A 19,020-nucleotide genomic window follows, 5' to 3' on the forward strand; every position below is an offset into this window, starting at 1 on the left:
GGATCTCCTGCAGTGTGCTATTGGCTTGTCTGCAGCACTGGAAGTGGTTGGGTCATTTGTGGACTCCCAAGATATTGGTTGACTATCCTACACTGCAGAGTACTGTCAGAGGGTGATGGGTTAGTTAAGCACAAACATTAGTAATGGAACAGTTTTGACATCTAGTGAATTAAATATTCTTGTTTGAGGCTGTTTTAGTGTTTGCCATGAACTAAGTGAGGATGGACATATTTAATCTTTTTCCATTCTTGTGGGAATTTGGATTATAAATTAGGAAAAGGTTTGCAAAGCAGCTTCATTTGAAAATGATGGAAAACCTCTGCTTCTTTGTATTAAATTTAGGTTGGTCTGTATAAGCTGTGGTGTGTGTTTTTCTCAACATTTTCAGTTTGTTACTTTTGCTCCTGTCCAGCAGAAGCCTTTGTAACTTCCCATAGTAAAAAAAATCAAAAGACCATTCATGCAGTTAGCTCTCATAAAGTGTCTAAGGGTCCAAATAGCTTTTAGACAATCTGAGGTGATTCTTTGTTCCCCAAACTCAAGTTTCAACAATCTTTAAGACTTCAGTGCAAAGCAAGCCCATTCCCAAAAATGCATGCTGGAGTGAGCTTGAGGACTGAGAAGGACAAGTGATGATTCTGTATTAGGAGGTTGCAGGATCAAAGAATGCACAAGCTGCAGATATGGACTTTGGTGCCAGATTTAAGTGTGGACCTCTGCTCCCCCCAGGCTTCCAGCTTTTTCAGTTTCACTGATATGTTTACTTAGATTCTGTGCTTCATCAGCTCTCTGAGACAGCCTGGTTTTGGCTGAGACAGGGCAAATTTTCTTCCCAGTAGCTGCTACAGTGCTGTGATTTTTGGATTTAGTACATACTGTCTGTACAGTGATGAATGTATGGAAAGCACATGTAAGAACTTTAAAACCTGTCCCTGAAAATGTACCCCTTTGCCCCAGCCCCCTAGAAGATGGCTTGCTGTATGATGTTCCATTGTTTCAATAATCCTTGTGAAAGATTTCTCCTGAAAGCATCTCTTACATTGGCTCATTTGGCAGAGAAGTTGAATACCTGAAGGTTGTTATTACCTTGTGTTTTTAGTTCTATCTCTAGAAGTCAGTTTAACTTATCTCAAGGTCTGAACATAAAACATTCTTGAAACTGTTGAGTCAAATTGCATCATCTGACTGCCAGTAAATTATAATAACTTCAGTGTTTGCTCACAAAAACTTAAGGTAATAATAACTGTCTTAAGAAGATCCTCTCGGTACTAATGTGCCTAAAAATTTGGTAGCATTCCTGACAACATAAATAGATCTTTCTACAGCCCTAATGATTTCTCCTAGTGGATTTATTTAAATGTGTAGTTTAAATGAATGAAAGATTTTAGTTAAGCTCCATTTAAGAAAGGCTATTTGAAAAATCTGCTTGTGGAATGACAGTGTTGCATGATGAGCCGTGATGTTTTCAGGGTAGATGGAGCTTGAGCAATGATTATAGAGGAGCTTGTAACTGCTAATTTACCTGTAAAATGGGATGTAAGATGCTCATGAATAGGAAACACTCCAGTCTTTGTTGTGTGTTTCCACTTTCTTAAATTCTTGTTTAGTAATAAACTGCAAATCATTAATTCATTTTTTATTTTTTCCATTCTTCAGAAAACTTGATATAATGCATGTGAGTAGAGCATGTCTGGTTCACGAATTAATTGTATTGTTTAGAATAACCATGAAACACAACAGACTCGCACACAGAGCTTATCTGGATTTTCCCTTCACTCACAACAAAAATTTGTTTAACAAAACTTTGGGACTTGCACTACAAGACAAATGATGAAATACTGGGTTCCATTTGCCTCCTCAATGCAAACAAGGAGCTTTAAGTGAAAGAGCTCTGTGAATTAAATAAGTGTCTCTGTTTTTAATTAGGCAATAATATTAGATGAAGAGACCCTTGCTGAAGATGTCTGATGGAAAAAGCTGGCTCTTTTCACTAGAAAACTGAAATCAATCCAAAACTAGATGGTAAACTTTCTATTTGAAAGTGGTACTTGCTGTTTATACTGAGAAACTTTTCATATTGGAGTTTCCTGATTATACAATCACAAGATTGATTTTTATTTAGGATACGGTAGATAAAAATTGTGATTTATGTTCTGGGTATAGTTTTAAGCATTCTTTTTAATTACAGGTTACTAAGATGTGATTTTAATACTGTTTTCCATTCTCATCCTGCTTCTCCACACCAAAATTTCCAACAGCATAGTGCAAATTGGAGGGTTTTCTTCTATAATATAGTGAAACAGTTTGGTCAGTTGTGATTTGAGGAATAGAAAAGCCCAGTCAAAAATGAAGAATTATTTACCACAGCCTTAGTTTTTTTTACTCTAGCTGAAATTGATTTGTCATCTCTTAGAAAAGACTTTTTGGTGATAGCATTTTTGAAGTGGTTGAAATACCTCCTGCTTTTTTAAAACTTTGGTTTCTAAAAAATCAGATATTTAAGTAAATGATAATGCTCATTACTACTTGATTAGTTTTGCTTTGTTCACGTCAGGCAATATGCAATCTCTAGTTTTTCTTCCCAAATTATGTTAAGATGAGAGAGATTCTGTTCTTTGTTTGGAAATTAAATACTAATTGTTTCTTTTAAGTACTAACACTTCTCTTTAATAACTTGCTGTTTCATCAGTCTGTTCCTGAACAGTGTGCAAATCCCAGTCAGTGTTCCAGGTTGTATCTGGATGTAGGTGTATCCTAAGTCAGGAGGTGCTTATGGCTCCATGATCCCTGCTACTGTGGCTTGTGCTCTGCAGCACAAAACCAGGGCCAGGCCTGCTCCCTGCTTTGCCTTGTCCTGTCCTTTTCCCTTCTGGAGTGTTGCACTTGTGGTCTCTGCTGTAGCCACAGGGAGAGGGTGGAGGCAGCCTGCCTTCCTCTTAATTACTGGTGTTCTTGTTTTCCCTGAGTCAAGAGCTGGAGAAGGGTAAAAGCACTCTTTGAGTGTTTTACTTTATTTTTGTCAGGGCAGAACCTTCAAGACTCCAAGTCACTGGAAGTCTGGTTGTGTTGTAGATTCAGGATGTTATGAAGCCTGCAGTTCCCTAATAAGTTCAGATTAAATGCAGAGCTGGGACAAAGACTTTTTTCATTTCACAAACCCTTGATTCCTCTTTTTAATAAGATAATAGAATATTTCAGTGTAAGTGTTATGTTAACATAACAATTTTCTTCATTTTTAAGTTCTACTTTAAACTTGTATGTCACATGAATACTAGGGAGCAATGGCTAAACAGTTTTTGGTGATTATTTTTCCAGCTTGCTTCAGTCATTTTTTTCCTTGTGTTTTTCCTTTGTTGTGATGTGACAGCAAAAATGATTAAGTTTCAGTGCAAGAATCTGAGGTGCACGTGACAAAGCACAAAGGGGAGCATACAACTGCCTAATATACAGTCATAAACTTATCAGCTGTAACAAGTGAACAACAGCAAGAAGTTATAGAAATACAAATATTACCATGAACATTTTTTCAATCCTTGTATTGTTGAGGCTGTTTTTTTCTTTGGTGTTGAGGCTGGATTTTATTATTTTTAAACAACAGGTGCTTCCCACTAGTAGGAAGATATGTGATAAAAATTGCTGTAAAATTAGACTATCACTCTAGTCTGGAAGTGTACAGTAAGCTTCCTTCAGGAGAAGTGAAACTATGACCAAATTCACTTCCAGACCACTCCAAGTAAAGGTGGCATGCAGTCTCAACTAGGAATATTAAGTTCAGCCAAGTGTCCTACATGGCTTCAAGCTAGCATGCCATATCTGTTCTTTTTCAAGACAAGAACTGCAGTTACAAATGAAAATCTTTCCATTTCTAATATTAATATTTCCCTGGATTTCCAGCAGAAGAGGCAAAGTGTCCCAGAAACTCACATCTCTTGACAACTTATTTTGTTCAGTTATTGTGCAGAAAAGAGATGGAAGAACTTTCTCCAAATCTGATTGCTATAAGTTCATTTTTCAAGAGTGTGTTCCAGTGTATTTCACTGAATCACTGAATACGCTGAGGTAGAAGGGACCCACAAGGATCATCAAGTCCAACTCCTATTTCATGAAGCTGTTTTGAAATGTGCTTATGCTGTTATGTGCAGCAATACTAAACAACTGAAGTACTAAACAGAACACCATCATTACTTGCTCTACATTAGTTGAAGCATTTGGATGTGTATCTTGATTAGACATGGTTTCAGTTTCAATGTTTATGGTATTTTTAATCTAGATTGCAATTCCACAGGCTCGGAGTTGTTGGAAATCACATTTTGGAGGATGGTGGGCTGGGAATTAGCTGTCTTCACTTAAAAGTTTGCCTGTGAAAAATTCCTGACTTCCTTCTTTAGTGCTAGCTTTTGTGCTAGGGATGTGGCTAGCATAAACAAGCCAAGGCAAACTGTAGAACTGTATGAACACATCCTACCATTCAAATCCCAAGTTAAGTAAGATGACTAAGTTGCTTTAGTGAATGCTAGCTTTTTATTGTTTTGAAATCACCAACTACAAATTCCTGTTTGAGCAAGGAACACCTAAGGTGTTGTTTTCAACAGAAGGACTGTCAAGTTCTGGATGTAATTCTACAACCGGTCCTGAGACAAAACTGTTACTCAGCTGGAGCAAGAAGCTCTTCTGGGCTGTCCAAATACCTCAGTCTTTTTTTGCTTTGCCAGTCACTGGGATGTCTGGGCTTGATATTGCAGCTACCACTGTGGATGAAGAATTAAGATACAAAACAGTGGCTATATCTAGAGGCAAAAGGGAGGAACAGATTTTCCCAGAAGCAGTAATTGCAGGCCTTGATGTATCTGATCCTCCAGTGGTAGCAGAGAATGAGTTTATCTCTGCTAAATTTCCTTCTTGGTATTGCTCATTCATTTTTTAAATTAAATTTTCAGTGCAGTAAAATAACCTTCTCTGCCATTTTCCATATGCTACCTTTTTCCAATAAACCTAATGACTTTAATGGCTTGCATAAGTTTTAACAGCGTGGCTGAAATTTCACAGTAGCTGTAACACTTGTCTTTAGCTTGCTGTTTGCTCTAATCAGTGTTAAAAATAATTTGTATAGAAGTCAAATTAAGGTATATGAATTCCCTGACAATTCTCTGTTTAAGTTTCTGTTAGCTGGGCTGTCCTGTAACAAATCTTCAGGTGCAGAGACAGGTGATGGAAGAGATGTAGCTTTTAGGCAGCACTGAGACTCATTTAGGTTGAAGTGATAGTATTGGAATTAGTACTTCAGGCTAGCCTGTCACAAACAGAAAGACCCAGATAAAGCTGTATGACAGGAAAATGGAATAAATAGTAAACTATATTTTTAAAATAAATAAGAAAGGTTTTAACTGATACATGAGATTTGCTGTTAGTTTTCTCATAATTTCTAAGTGGAGCAATACATTTTCCGTTAAATGTGATACACCAGTCTTTTTTCTGTGTTTCCCTATAAATGATGGAAAGGTCAATTCTTAGCATTTTGGAGACAATAAAATATTTAACATCAATCCAGATTCAATATCTGGGCTGATTTTGTGATTTGTGACGTCTTCACTGGGGAATAAATGTCTTACTGTGTCTTAATTGATTTTTATTGATGTGACATTTATTTCTTTGTACTAGAGATGCTAAAATAATTGTATTTTAGAGGTTCTGTTTTCATTTGTTCTTTTGGAGATAGAGATAGAACAGGTCTAGTATGGGAACAGGGTTGTAATTCAGTTTTGAAATGTACTGCGTGTTGATGGAGCCCAACACTGTTGTTTTATGTTTGCAACAGTGTAATGTTACTGCCTTTGTTAGTGTGTCCAAAGCATAAACCTGTATTTTACTGTAGAACTAGAGCCTATTGAGTTGACACCTGACACCTGAGGCATATTGCTTTACAAGTCTGCCTCTCCTGAGGTGGTGATGAGGGGTTAGTTTTCAAGCGAAAAGAAGCTCAACTGGGGATCTGGCAGAGCTCTTCATATGTGGCATACAGGGAGTCTTTATTTAGCAAAGATCAGTAAAATGATATATAAATCTAGGCAGGAGAATCTGAGGGTCACACCCACAACCACACTACTGTGCCTTCTCTGAATTACATTCTGGTACAATTTGGATCTCAAAGCAGAGCTGCTAATGCAGCAGGGGAGATATCTGGGGATTTTTGGTCCCAGTGGTGACAGGATCTGTTGTGGAACTGGTACGAGTTGATCTGAACAATAAATTTTCAAGTGATAATAGCAAGTAGGGAAAGAACAGGATCCCTTTAGTTTGGATTGTACATGTTACTTTTGTTCGGTTGTTTTTGTAAGCTTCTATGCAAATGAAACTTTAACACATAATTGTGAAAGCTGGTTTGTGTTTATAATCAAAATGAATTGAACTACAAGCCGGTGTTTATTTCTGGTTGCAGAGAATAGGTATGTAAAGGTTCGATGATAATTTCAGAACAGAAACAATGCAAAAGGATGTTGCAAAATGAAAGAAATGGCTTAAGTATTCAAGGCTCAAAGGAGTAATATTAATGGAGTATGTTGTAGTTCGGTCTGTGGGGAGAACTACCTTTAGTTCTGCACAAATTGAATTAATATTTTATCCCTTGGTAAAGTTACTAAAGGTCAACAAAGTGTATTTCTACTGTAGAATTCAGAGTACCAATTTAAAAAAAAAGCACAGTGTGTGTAGAGTTTTTAAAAAGGTGCTTATAGCCAGATATTTCAAAAATTATTACTGAAGAAAACGTTCTTCTCTATCTGTATACAGGAAGTGTTTAGCTGTCTTAAATTTTTAGCTCACTAGTTTGTGGTTAGAAAACTGTTTTGACAAGGTCACTACTATATACTGAAGTCCAGAGCGATAGGGCTGCCCCTATTAAATGATCATAGTTTTTTGCAGTCTGGTGATTAACAGGCTTTGAACTTTCCGGGCTTTCTTAATCCCTTTTAATCATTTAAACCTATTATTGTTTTGACTTCAATTTCAAAAGCCCTTTAAATCTGTCTTACAATATTAATAGCTGATTAAAGTCCTGATTTCCAACCATATTATCAGTGGGGCGTCTTATCTTATTACACTGAATAATTTAGAAACAACTGGGAAAAAATTGATCAAAGGGGAAAGAAAAAACATCAGGAAAACTATACCTGGTAATCTTTGTTGGCAGCTCAGGTTAAGTTAGTTGCAGTTTATGACACCTTCTTTCTCCCCTCTCCAAGTTTCTACTCTGTGAGATGCCTTTACCCCGCCCATGTTTTTATTCTTTTTCCTTACCTACTCGGCTTTGCATCTGTCTGTATTTTGAAGTTGCTGTGTTTGAATGGGTTTCTCTTACTGTCTGCTAGAGTGTCCTGCTGGCATGACACACCATTGCCAGCGTGCTGTCATCTGTGGATTTCAGCAGTAGCTGCTGGACTTAACGCCACATCACTCAGGGATGTGTGGCATAGTGTTGGCATAGTCTTGGGTCTAGCAGTGATCTGTGTTGAAGTCCATCTGAATTGAGCATTCTCTCACAGTTCTAATGATTTCCAAACGAATGTCTGAAAGGTCTTTTAGGCAGTTCCCTCTTTTATTGGTATGAGTGGACCATTGCAAAACTGCAAAACTTAGATTTTTCTGAAAGCAGGCTTTCTTTGGGGTGGTATTGCTATCATACAGTCCCTCTTTAATCTTTCAGTTTTTCAAGGATGACAATCTGGACTTGCCTTTTAGATTTGTCAACAAAGCAGTATCTACTCAATAAAGAATTTTTGTAAAATGGTCTAACCTGTTTCAAGGTCATCCTCAAGTAGCAGTGAATAATGATCAGCTGTCACTAAACCCAGAAATTAATGTAGAAGAGGTCTCTGTATTGCTGTCAGCTTCAGGCCAAGAAGGAATGTAAAAAGGTAGGGAGGACCAGGTGCCCTGCTATGGAATAGGAGAGAGGCTAAAGGCAGGGAGAAATTTTGAGGGAATGAGGAATGTGGTTCATTTCAAATGGTGAAACTGGGAGATTATAGCAAAGCAATAAAGGAATTTAAAGAAAAAATGAAAAAGCAACCATATTAAACTGGTGGAGTAAAAACAGTGCAGGTTAGGGAAGACACTAAGACTTTTGGAATATGAATCAGTCCTTTACTGTCTGGTTTGTTTGTTTTTTTAATGGAGGGGAAAAAACATGTCTTTCAACAAGGGTCCTTGTATGTGCCAGTTACACAGAACTTTAATTTTGGGTTAGCTGGTTTCATCTGGTCCATGACAAATTTTACTGCTGAATTTATACACAAGGTAAGGTCTGGGTTGTGGTTTTTTGTTTTCGTCTGGATTTAGAAAATGCACAGCCTCTAGAATCTGGCTTAGCAAGCTCAAAGTAATGACCCAAACAAATACAAGTCACGGTACTCACACTCCGTATTTGTGTACATGGGAAAGATTACTGGGCTCGTGGGAAGAGTAAAGCTACACTAGACTTAACTGAAATTTCTAAGTAGCTGTAGCCTGGTCAGAATTGCAGAAATACTGCCTTGCTTTAAGTAGTATTTTACTACCATAGGAAAAGCAGTTTACTTACTGCCTTTTGATCTCTCTGTAGATCAAGTCAAAAGAAATGGAGTTAGCACTTAGGGCAGCATTACTTATTCTTACTCTGTCTGATAAATTGCAGATGGAAGTTGAGAAGCAGACTGACCCTCTATACCCATCCTCCATAAATCTGATGTGTTAGAAATATTTCGTGAGCTTCTGCTGGGCTTGCTGTGTGCATTGGCCTGTAAAAGCTCATGAGGATGCCCTGTTGTAGCAGGTTCACACATGGCTGTGTTCCTGACCTGAAAGATCTCGTAGGATGTGTTAACTGCTTTTGGTAGAAATCCATCAATATAGTCTGAAAAGGGACATGTGAGCACCAATGCCCCACAGGATGGTCGTCCTAGTTTTGGCAAGATTAATAATTAAGAAAAAACAAAAGGGAAAGGATTGTGTTTCTTTTTTTCAGGCCAGTGAAAGTAGCCTTAACTTCACTTGAAAGGTGAAGCATCATAATTGCTGAATCATTTTTATGGAAACTACTTTAGATCAATCTGAAATAAGACTATAGTGAAATCTTTAAGGTTTCTTAATGGCTTTGTTGAAAATTTATGAAGAAATACTTCTGCAGAGCTCTGTCTTAAAAGATTTCTTCTTTTATTGATGAAGCATAGCTTAGTATAGCATAAAATCTACTTGGCTTGTCCAGTTAAGGCAACCAACACGCCTTAGGTGTCTGACAGAGAAATCACACTGTTCCTTTTTCTGATGACTGTTCTGCAAAGTTCAAAGAACACGTTGGAAATCTGCCCTTTTATACATTCAATTTTTAATCAACCTGGGGAATTCTTAAGGCAGTAAGTGCAGCAAACCACGTCAAACACAATAAGCTTATGGAACAGCAAAGCCCAAGTGCATTGAAAGGTGAGCAGGGTTAGTCAGAGCCACGTACACATACAGAGTCATGTGGCAAGAAGTTTGTATTTATTTATGCATCAAACAAGGCAGCAGAACGTCTGTGCAGATACATGTTTAGAGCATTCCTAGAATGCTTTACTGTCCCAGCTTTGTATTATGGGAATAGTTTTAATTTTTTTTTTTTTATGCTGACATGGATGGTTATTGCAGGAAAATACTTTTATCTCTAGTGTTGTGTTCTTCACAATTATTGTTGAAAATAGTGATGAAAATATTACTCTGATATGTATACATTTTTTTGTGCCTCTTTGTGGGTAGTCTGCATGATGGAGATTTTTGTCTTGGCTCTTCTGGCCCAAGCAGAGTGTATATGTCTGTGCTAATTTTCATTTTGATATCTGTGAAATTATTACCTATTGTTTCTTTGTAAGTTTTTGCTTAGATTGGTGGAATCAAGAAATTTTGAAAGGTGACTTAATTTGAAGATGTATTGCTATTTTTAAACCTGTTAGCTCATTATTAGTTTTTATTTTGGGCCCTAGGACAGGTGAGTTTTACCAGCTTTTCAGGAACTTCTTGATAGAGCAGATCTGAACTTGATGCATGTTTGAGTTTATCACAAGTACATATTTAGTGTAGGCTGTGTTTTCTTTTTAATTCGGTTAAGGCACTGTAAGACTGGATGCTGCCTGAAGAGAGCTGTGCCTTATGGCTGTTTGTTACATTAAAAGCATTATTGTAAAAATGCTGACTACTGTCCAAGTACATTAATTTTCATACTCTGTCTTATTAGGAGCTGGGAAATAAAAAAGCATTGAGTTATAGGGTTACAATTTCACAAGAATCTTTAAAATCCATTGCACAAGTCAGAGTTGAACATTGCACAAGTCAGAGTTCTAGTATGCTTAAAAAAAAAAAGCAGACATTTAATAAAATTTTATATTTCTTCAAAATTTGAAATTGAGATGATAAACTTGCAGATGAATGCTGGGCAAGTCATGTACATGAAGAGGAGTATGCCACCTTTAGATTTTTTTGTCTGTAGTGTTGTAACCAAATAGAATGTGTCAGTCAGTTGTACTTCTAGCTGTTAGAGTAAAACTCTTCCAAGTGGCTTTGGCATTTTTTTCATAGAGTATAGTTAGCTGTACTTACAGCCAGATTTCCTCAACGTTGTTCCAATTCTGTGTATCAGTTCTTAGAATGTCTGCAGTAATATTTTAGTCTGGGTCTATGCTACTTTAATTCCAGGGTTCTGGAAAGGGAAAATTTTTGGTATTAATGTAGTTGTGAATTAATAATTAGTTAGGCCTTTGGTTCTTGGTGAGATGTATGGGGATTAGACTGCTCATTTGCCCTGGTAAGTTAAATTCCTAAACATGCCTTTTCGTAACTAGGTTGGAAAGAATACTGTTTAAAAAAATTATCTCCACGCTGAAAAAAGTAACGTAAAACAGTGTGAAACTTGTAACTTTAACTGTGATTAGAGGATGCGTGGTAGAGTTAAGATCTCTGTTAGGGCCTAACTGCAGCTGGGGCACTTAAGTTTTGATTAGAACAGGGTATGTTTGAGTGACCATGGTACGATGACATCTAGAGGTTAGACCAAGACGTTACCACTTCAGAAATTCCATGTGAACTGAGTTTGGGAAGAAAGCTATTTTCAGCCCTGGCAGTTTTGCCCAAGGTGCAGTAGCATACTGGGCTGTCAGAAGGCATCAGCTGTGATGCTCCGAGCTGGGTGTGGTACCGGCACAGCAGCTGCTCCAGCTCCGTGCAGGGAGGCAGCTGTGCAGCGGGATAATTGCTGGAGTCGCGGCCCTCCTGCCGCCTGTCCTCACGGACAGCTGCCATTTTGAAGGGGGTGTCTGCAGCACTGGCTGCTCTTCCAGTAGATTAAATGTCTGCAAAGGACAAATCAAAGGGCTTAAATGTATCAGTTTTGAAATGGACTGCAGTGTGTTTTGACACTTACCTGTAATCTTGCTGTAGACCCTCTCATGGTTTTCTTCTTAGACCCCCTTTTTTGAAATTGGAGCTTGTGCTGAAAAGGCTATTAACTTTTTGGAAGTGCATCACAGTTTGGTACTGGGTAGTTGAAAAGAATAATAATTATTTAATGTTCTAGGATATGTTGAATTTTGAATTTCATGGAGCAGAAAAAAGTGAAGTTATGATCCCTTCAGTTCTTCCATAGTGTGTTTGCTTCTCTTCCACTTACTAGTTTAATGCCAGGCATGTAAATCTTTAATACACACAGTATGTTGTTCAGGTTGCTTAGGTGGTTTTAAATGTCCTTGTTTTAAATTTTTTGGTTGCTTATCTTTAGCTTCAGTTTTGCATTTGGTGTTGTTAACTCCTAAAGTGTTTTGTAGAGGAGTTCTTCCAAAGACCCAACTGGTGCTTATCAATCTTGCCTACGAACCACACGTTGGCAAAATATTATGTAAGCTGTTCACTGTGCTAGTTCCACATTTACATTTATTAAATAGTTCAGCAGCTGTGTATGGAAATATAATATGCATCTTAATGCATAAAGTACTGATAAAATTTTGAACTCTACAAGCATGTCCCTTTGTGGGAAGTATTCTTTCACAACTTGCTATCAAAGCAATGTCTTTAGGGGTCAAAGAAAAATATTTAAAAAATGCCATTTTCGTGGTAAGAGAAGGGGGTGATGGTGAAAAAGATTAGGTAAAATAAGGTTCACCAAAGGAACTATTCTGCAGCCATTGAGGGTAGCAACTGTGTCCCTCCCAGCCCCTCTGTGGTATGTCAGTAATACACCCGAAAATCTCACATCTGTTAAACAGCGTTCCCGTTATGTTACATGATTTCTGTAGTAAGTGACTTATTAGTCTGAGTAAGTAGTGATGGGTTTTATTTGGTTGGGGGTTTTTTCCCCCTTCTAAATAACTGGGGGGGGTAAAACTGTTGTTAAAAAAAATAATGAAGTAACAAGGAATGTGGAAGCTTTAAAAAGCTCAAGTGTATATATATTATTTCTATATCCTCTGTATGCAGTTGAAGCTGAAGTAGTTTGATTTCTAGTGGAGGAAAAGCACACCGTGTTATTTTTAGTGAAGAATGTCTGTGACTTTATGTGAGTGTATTTGTTAATGTGGAAAATGATCTCCATTTACAAAATGGATTGCGTGTTAGTGTATCGGTCTATGACAGAGACGTTTCTTGAACAAATGACCTGATTTCATTTTAGGTAAGATGGCAAGTTTCATAGGTAAATGTGGTGTCCTTTCACTTCTGAAAGATGTTTCTTTTAGAATTTCTTGGTAGCTCTTTGTTTTTTCTCTGATACCTAAGTATTTGCTCTCAGTAAAATGCTTATTAAGACATGACAAATGGAGATACCGGGGAGGTGTAGCAACATTGTGAAGAGTCTGGTGTTGGACTAGACCCTTTTTCGTGAAAGAAAAAGAGCCTGATACTGTTCATTACAGAAAACATCAATTTGGAAGTAATGTAGGATCATAACAGTTAAAAATTGTGGCTTAAAGACTAATAGGATGGTATGAAAAAAACTGGGCAATTGAAGAAATGACCTGAATCTGTTTGTTATTGAACAGTGTGTTACAGTCCAGTCTGCTTACTGTAAGAGTCAAATGTGAGCCCTGCATTTGGAAGGAGAATGTGGATGAACCACATTGTATCCTGATTAGAAGTGTCTACATGAAGGATTTTGCAGCAAAGTGGATAAATGTGTGCAAGTCAGCATGATACTGTGGCAAATAACCTAAGGCAGTCTCTGCATGTGTGTACAGGAAAAATGAGTCAGTCAGTGTTTGAATGCAGCCAGCACTAATGAGCTTGAGAATGTGTTCGGGGTCCATGCTTGCATTTTAAATGGATGCTAAAAATATGAGTTTCAGAGAGTATCATTAGAAAATACTCTAAGGAATAGAGAAGGTATATTTTATCTGTTTATTATAAACAAAGATCAATTTGCAAGATAGCTGAGTGTAGTTGGTCGGTGACCGGAATCTTTCCTCAGGAGGAATAATTTGCAGTTCTGCAGTTGACTGGAGGAAGGATCGAAAACAGAGGGCAAAGGGACAGTGGGAACTGTGTGCAGTGTGAGCAGTTAGCTGTTTGCAGTTAGCCAGTGGACACTTGACTTTTACCTTACATTATGAATGACTATTTTACAAACCAATCAACCAAAAAAACCCACCAAATACAAGGGGAAAAAAAAGCAAACCTCGCAGAACACCACAGCAATTCGGTTTGTGGGATATGTTGAGATGGCAGAAGATTTTGCTCTGAGGTAGAACAAAAGTGAGGTCATTTCTTGAAGGTTTTCTGAAGTGAGTGACAGTGCAGCCTGCAGCATGGCTGGCAGTAGCCTGTGCTGGCAGAAACTGCCTCCTTTTTCCCTCTGATCAGGCAGTGTAGGCAACCTGTTCTGTTAAATCACCTTTTTTTAGGTTGGGCTAGCAAAGAAAGTTTCACTCTCTTAAGAACTTGCTTTCATCGGAAGTTGCCTGTATGGACTGCAGAAGTTTTCCTCAATAGCCTGTTTTTAAAGTATATTTTCTTTCTACAGAATTATGTTCACACTGTTGTTTTGTCAGATCCAAATTATAAGATCAGTGTACCGTTTATGGTATGAAGTGCAATAGTTTTTGATATATAGTCAGCCGAAGTATCCAGTTTGAAGTATCCAGAGTCTGAAGCCACGATACAACCCAAAATTTTGTGTGATGTTGAGTTTACTTTGAAAAACATGTAATAAATTTTTTAGAAAACTTTTTAGCTGTCTTTGCAACACCTGGGGTATCTGAATCAACAAATGTTGCGTAGTGTAATAATTTAAAACTATAAAACTACATTTTCTGGCTATATTCTCGCATGAGTAACTGCTTTGTCATTTTTTTTTTTCCTCCTAAGGTATGGGCTGAAGCCAAACGACCAAATTTTGGCAGAGGAGAAGCACAAAGAACTGTAAGCTCTTTTATGGTGATATACATGCATGTTATGTATTTACTTTTTTATGTACATACATATCTTAAATACCTGAAGCAAACATTTTGTGTTTTTATAAATACCTTCTGCTCTTGAGTGTTGTCTGCTGTAAATTGCACAGCTTGTCTGAAAACGAATTGTTGCAAAAAGAGATTTAAAAATCTTTTTGCATTAATTTGTTTTAAACATTCTTTTATTAACTGCAGTTGGTACACATGCAGTTTAAATGGCCATGTTCATCCTAGCTCATATTTTATGTATGACAGTGATTACATTAACAGCTCCTGCCTGCCTGCAGTATGTCTGTGTAAAGTGAAATGTTTGTTTCTGTTTGATAGAAATGAAAAGGAAGGTTGTGGGGTTTTTTTTCAGGTTCAATGTTGACTCATTATTTTAATTTACTTATTCATGTGATGTGATATGGCCATTCCCACCTTCACAAATTCTCATTAACACACTTGGGCTGTGGTGTGGAAGAGTCACAAGTGTCACCAGGAGGAGTCACCTGTCATTTATATTGAAATTTTGCTTGTTTTGGCTAATCTGATTTTGTAGCCTGAAACCTGTTATTCCTGGGGATAAAATATGATCCACTGAATTCTTTGTCTTGAAGGAGAAGCAGCTGTAAGGATCCTAATCAAACATTGACTGCGATGCCATATTCAACTATTTTGCTCCATCATTAAAGGCATGTCCAAACCAAAGAAACTTGAAGTTCAAATTTATTTTGATTTTTATATAGTCTTCCATGTTTAGGCAAATTAACCTTAATTTTGGCACACTAGATGCTAAAATACAAAAGCTCTACAACTGAGCTGAAAGCCAGTAATGGGTAAGTGTATATTTGGAAAATGCAAAGGAAAAAGACTTGTAGGTGTTGACTGCATATGTCACTTGTATGTTGTAAGCATTCTGGTTACATGAAGGCAATACTATAATACTTTCTATTTCAGAATTTAGCTTCAAAATTCTCCTGTTCTTAAAACTCTCAATTATGTGAAGTAATTGGCTCTTTTATTGCTGCTGTTTTAAATTCCTGCACGTTGCTACCATTGGCTAAAGACCTGTACTTGGTGCATGAACTCCAGTTTTCTTCTTGCCCCAGTTGCTCACTGATGTTCTATGTGAATATGCTCTTTGCCATTCCTCAAATCTGTATTATGTAATTGGCTTTGGGGGGTTTTTTGAAGATAGTTGATCTGAAAGACTTAGAAACTGCTTCACTTGTCACCCCTCACATAATGTTATTCAGTATTGTCTCCATGATGACTAGTGGAGTGTTTGTGTAAAAGTCTTATTACTAAATTAGATACAGATTTTTAGGATTACTTTCATATTTCTTACTTTCAGGATAGCAGTAGCAGGGAATTTGATCCCTTTTGTGTTAGTCTTTATGCTTAGATATAAGAAAACCACCTTTTTTTCTTTTCTATTTTAAACTTTACATTCTTGCACATAACTGTTTCTGTTATTACACTAGCATTATTTTGCGTTATTTAGTGGTACACCCAAAAGACTTAAGCAGTTTATCCACGTGTAAGATGAGGTAAGTGTTTCAGGTGAATTAATATTTATAGCTGTCAGGTTTTCCCATGTTAAAAGTTTGGATGTTTCTGAGTAAGGTCATTGATTTCAAACAGTAAAAATGTATTCTGATAACGAAGATTTAATTCCTTTTTTTCTAAAAGCCTTAGTGATCAAATTACTAGCCAAATAAAACATCCAGAGGATGGAAAAAGACATTTAACTTAAGTTAGTACATCATGGTAATGTACCTGTGACGTTAAAACTGCTTGAGCTGCAGGCAAAAGACAGGCAACAGCAGTTGCCTTTGATCATTAGGTAAGATTGGGTTTATGGAGAGCACAGTCTCTAATGATAGAGCACTTGTGGACAGCATAATTATGATGAACCCATTAACCCATTTTACAGGAAATAAGCTAGAAGTATTAAAAGTACTAGCATGGTGAGGGGTTAAACACAAGTTAAATCACATACAGCTCTGTATCTTGGACAGTACCAGCTGTACTGTGTGCACAAGCTTTATTTACACAAGAGAAACTGATTAAACTGAACCTTTGGATGGCAGGTATTTTATTGGAAGTACTTAAATCTTCTTCGAGCTGTTGAAGTATATTGCATATTAGTTGATTGCACATTACTTATTGATATGTTTACAGCAGGGGGGTTGAACTCATTCGATGAGTTCTTTTTTATTCAGTTTTGTATACTAAAGAAGTCTTCAGTAAAACTCAGGAAGATTTACACGACTCAGCTGCAACTGAAACCTTTCTTTGGTGTTTTGTTGTTCACACTGCAGTAGCTCCTGAGAGGATTTATGTGCTCTTGGGTATAATGGAAGAGTTTGAACATGCTTTTGCCATTGATCTTGTCATCTTGAATGTCACTGGATACTTGACCGGGGGAAAAAAAAAACTCTCATAGGTCAGTGTCATGTTGTTTTAGGAGGAGAGACCTTTGGAACTTTTCTAGTGTGCTGTGTGCTCTTCTTGTTAGACCACGTGAACACTGTGGTACAGAACAGATTGCACACTGCTGAACCTTGGAGCACTTTCAGTCTTTCAAGCTAAACCCTCGGATGCAACTTACAAATGAGTTGTTAGATAATGATGATTTTCTGGTATTTAAATAGGCTTTCATATTTAAAAGAAATGCTAGTTCTAGGGAAATGTGGGAGACAAGTTACCACTGGGGTAATTGTTGCTGATTGGTTATAAACTTATTTTTAGGTTCAGTGCCCTTATAACTAAAGTGTTCTCCTGAACCCATCCCAATGTTTTTAAGTCAAATGGAAAGTAATTCTTTACATATTACTGTTCAGTGACAAAATCCTTCTATGTAAAATAATTTATCTTCCAGTCTTTGAAATGTCAGCAGCTTTTCCATTGTCTTGCTTAGTAGTAAAGACGACCTCTTTAGGCATTCTTCATCTAGAAATATCCCAGTGATTTATCTTACTGTCAGCTGTCCTTCAGTTTCTCAGGGATCACATCTGTGAAGCAGTTCTTCATAAAAATGTCAATTTTGTTCAGTAATGAATGCCTTATCTCCAAAGGTAACTGGGCCAGCTATACCCTGAATTGGCTTGATCCTTTTGTCCTTGAATCTTAGTTATCTAGAGAGATAAGTACAGCCACTAAGACTGGAGTTGGTTTACAAGCATGGCACATGCTTAACTTCTATTTTAAGAGCTAAGGTATGAAAGATCTTTTTTTTCCTGCTTCCAGTTCACTTTGACTGTAGCAACCTTTTAATTTGTCTTTTCATGTAGTGTACACTTCTTTTATTTTAAAGGAATTTGTTAGCACTGAAGCTGTAAGTTGGTGCATATATGCATTCTGTTCAGAATTCAGCTGGAAATATCTACCCCCCAAACCCCAGTCAACTTCTGAATGCATGTCATGGAAGGTGGAGGGTACTGTCCTGTTTCCATGTAAAATTAGCAGATTAGTTAAAGCAGATCAAACCAAGCATGCCTGTGTTGCAGTGAATCAAATGAGCAATCATACTTGTTTTCACTGGCAAGTTTGTTATTCTGCAGCAAGAATAACAAAAAATGGGGGAACAGTATTATCTTCAGTTTGCACAGGAGTTTTACAAGGTAAGTGTGCATTTGTGGCTGAAGAGATTCCCTGGAGGTGTTTCCCACCTCCCCCAACCCAACTAATTCCCTGTAACTTTGAGGAGAGGGAAAAAAAAAATACATCTTGCAAGACTGCTGAGGAAACTTGGACATAATAAGGTTGGTGAGGACTTAATATTGCATATATTTTTTTCTCCTTCTGAGAACAATAAATAAACATAAGCTCTGAGAAAATAATATTGTCTTTTAGTAAAGTATGGGCTGTTAGCAAAATTTTGGCAGTTTGACTAGCTTGTATGAATAGGCGACTAAAATATATTCTTTGTGAGTTTTAAAAGCATTGTTTGGAGTTTAGTGGTACCACTGAGTCTGTAAGCAATGCTTCAGGACACTTGTTTTAGTGCAGCTTTGACTGCTGGTTGTACAATTTTATAAACTGTTTTGTTTAAGCAGTTTGGACCATGATGCAGCGCTTTTTTGGAAGTGAGTTGAAGGAGAAAGTAGGAAATGTGGTACCTGCGTTGTGTTTCTGATTTCATAAGGCATTTTTTACAGAAAGAAAGGCTGTGAAGTGAGAAAGAAAACAATCTTTTTTTCTCTTCAGTCAGCCTTTTGATGTTTTGGTCAGAAGGGAGAGTGGAAGTGTTGCTCTGCTGCAAGTTAACTGAGAGGGATTTATTTAGGTATTTCATTCTTAGCTGCATAGTTGCTATTTTTCGTTGTGAAATTGCACAAGGGAGAGAGGGACTCAAACTTGAGAAGCTGTTTGGGTGACTGATGGAGTTTTGAATTACCTGTAACATCTGCCTGGGAGTGGGGTGGTGCTGTGGGGGTGTTGTGTGTGTATTGTCTGGTTTTGCTCAGTCAATATATAAGTGAGTACTGGAAGGGTCAATCTTGGAGTCACAGTAGGGACATTTGGGGATTAGAAAAGGGCCTCTGTGATGCTTGGGAAAGAGTAGAGAAAACTATAGAAGGGTTTTAGAAGT

At 37.3% G+C, this 19,020-nt stretch overlaps 1 protein-coding gene across 3 annotated transcripts in view; it reads left to right on the top strand.

The window, feature by feature from the left end:
* ADK (adenosine kinase) overlaps positions 1 to 19,020 on the top strand; it is a 276,047-nt gene that overhangs the window by 19,565 nt on the left and 237,462 nt on the right. For 2 of the 3 annotated variants that reach the window (XM_051800961.1, XM_051800963.1), the window contains exon 3: positions 14,353 to 14,406. In XM_051800961.1, the coding sequence (XP_051656921.1) occupies positions 14,353 to 14,406 (54 nt within the window). Of the gene's footprint in view, positions 1 to 13,691; positions 13,730 to 14,352; positions 14,407 to 19,020 lie in introns of those variants that run through there. The other variant, XM_051800962.1, reaches the window with a different exon arrangement.

Source organism: Manacus candei, unplaced genomic scaffold (genome assembly GCF_025592945.1).
Source record: "Manacus candei isolate 608988 ecotype Guabito, Panama unplaced genomic scaffold, ASM2559294v1 h1tg000050l, whole genome shotgun sequence".
Classification (NCBI taxonomy): Eukaryota; Metazoa; Chordata; class Aves; order Passeriformes; family Pipridae; genus Manacus; species Manacus candei.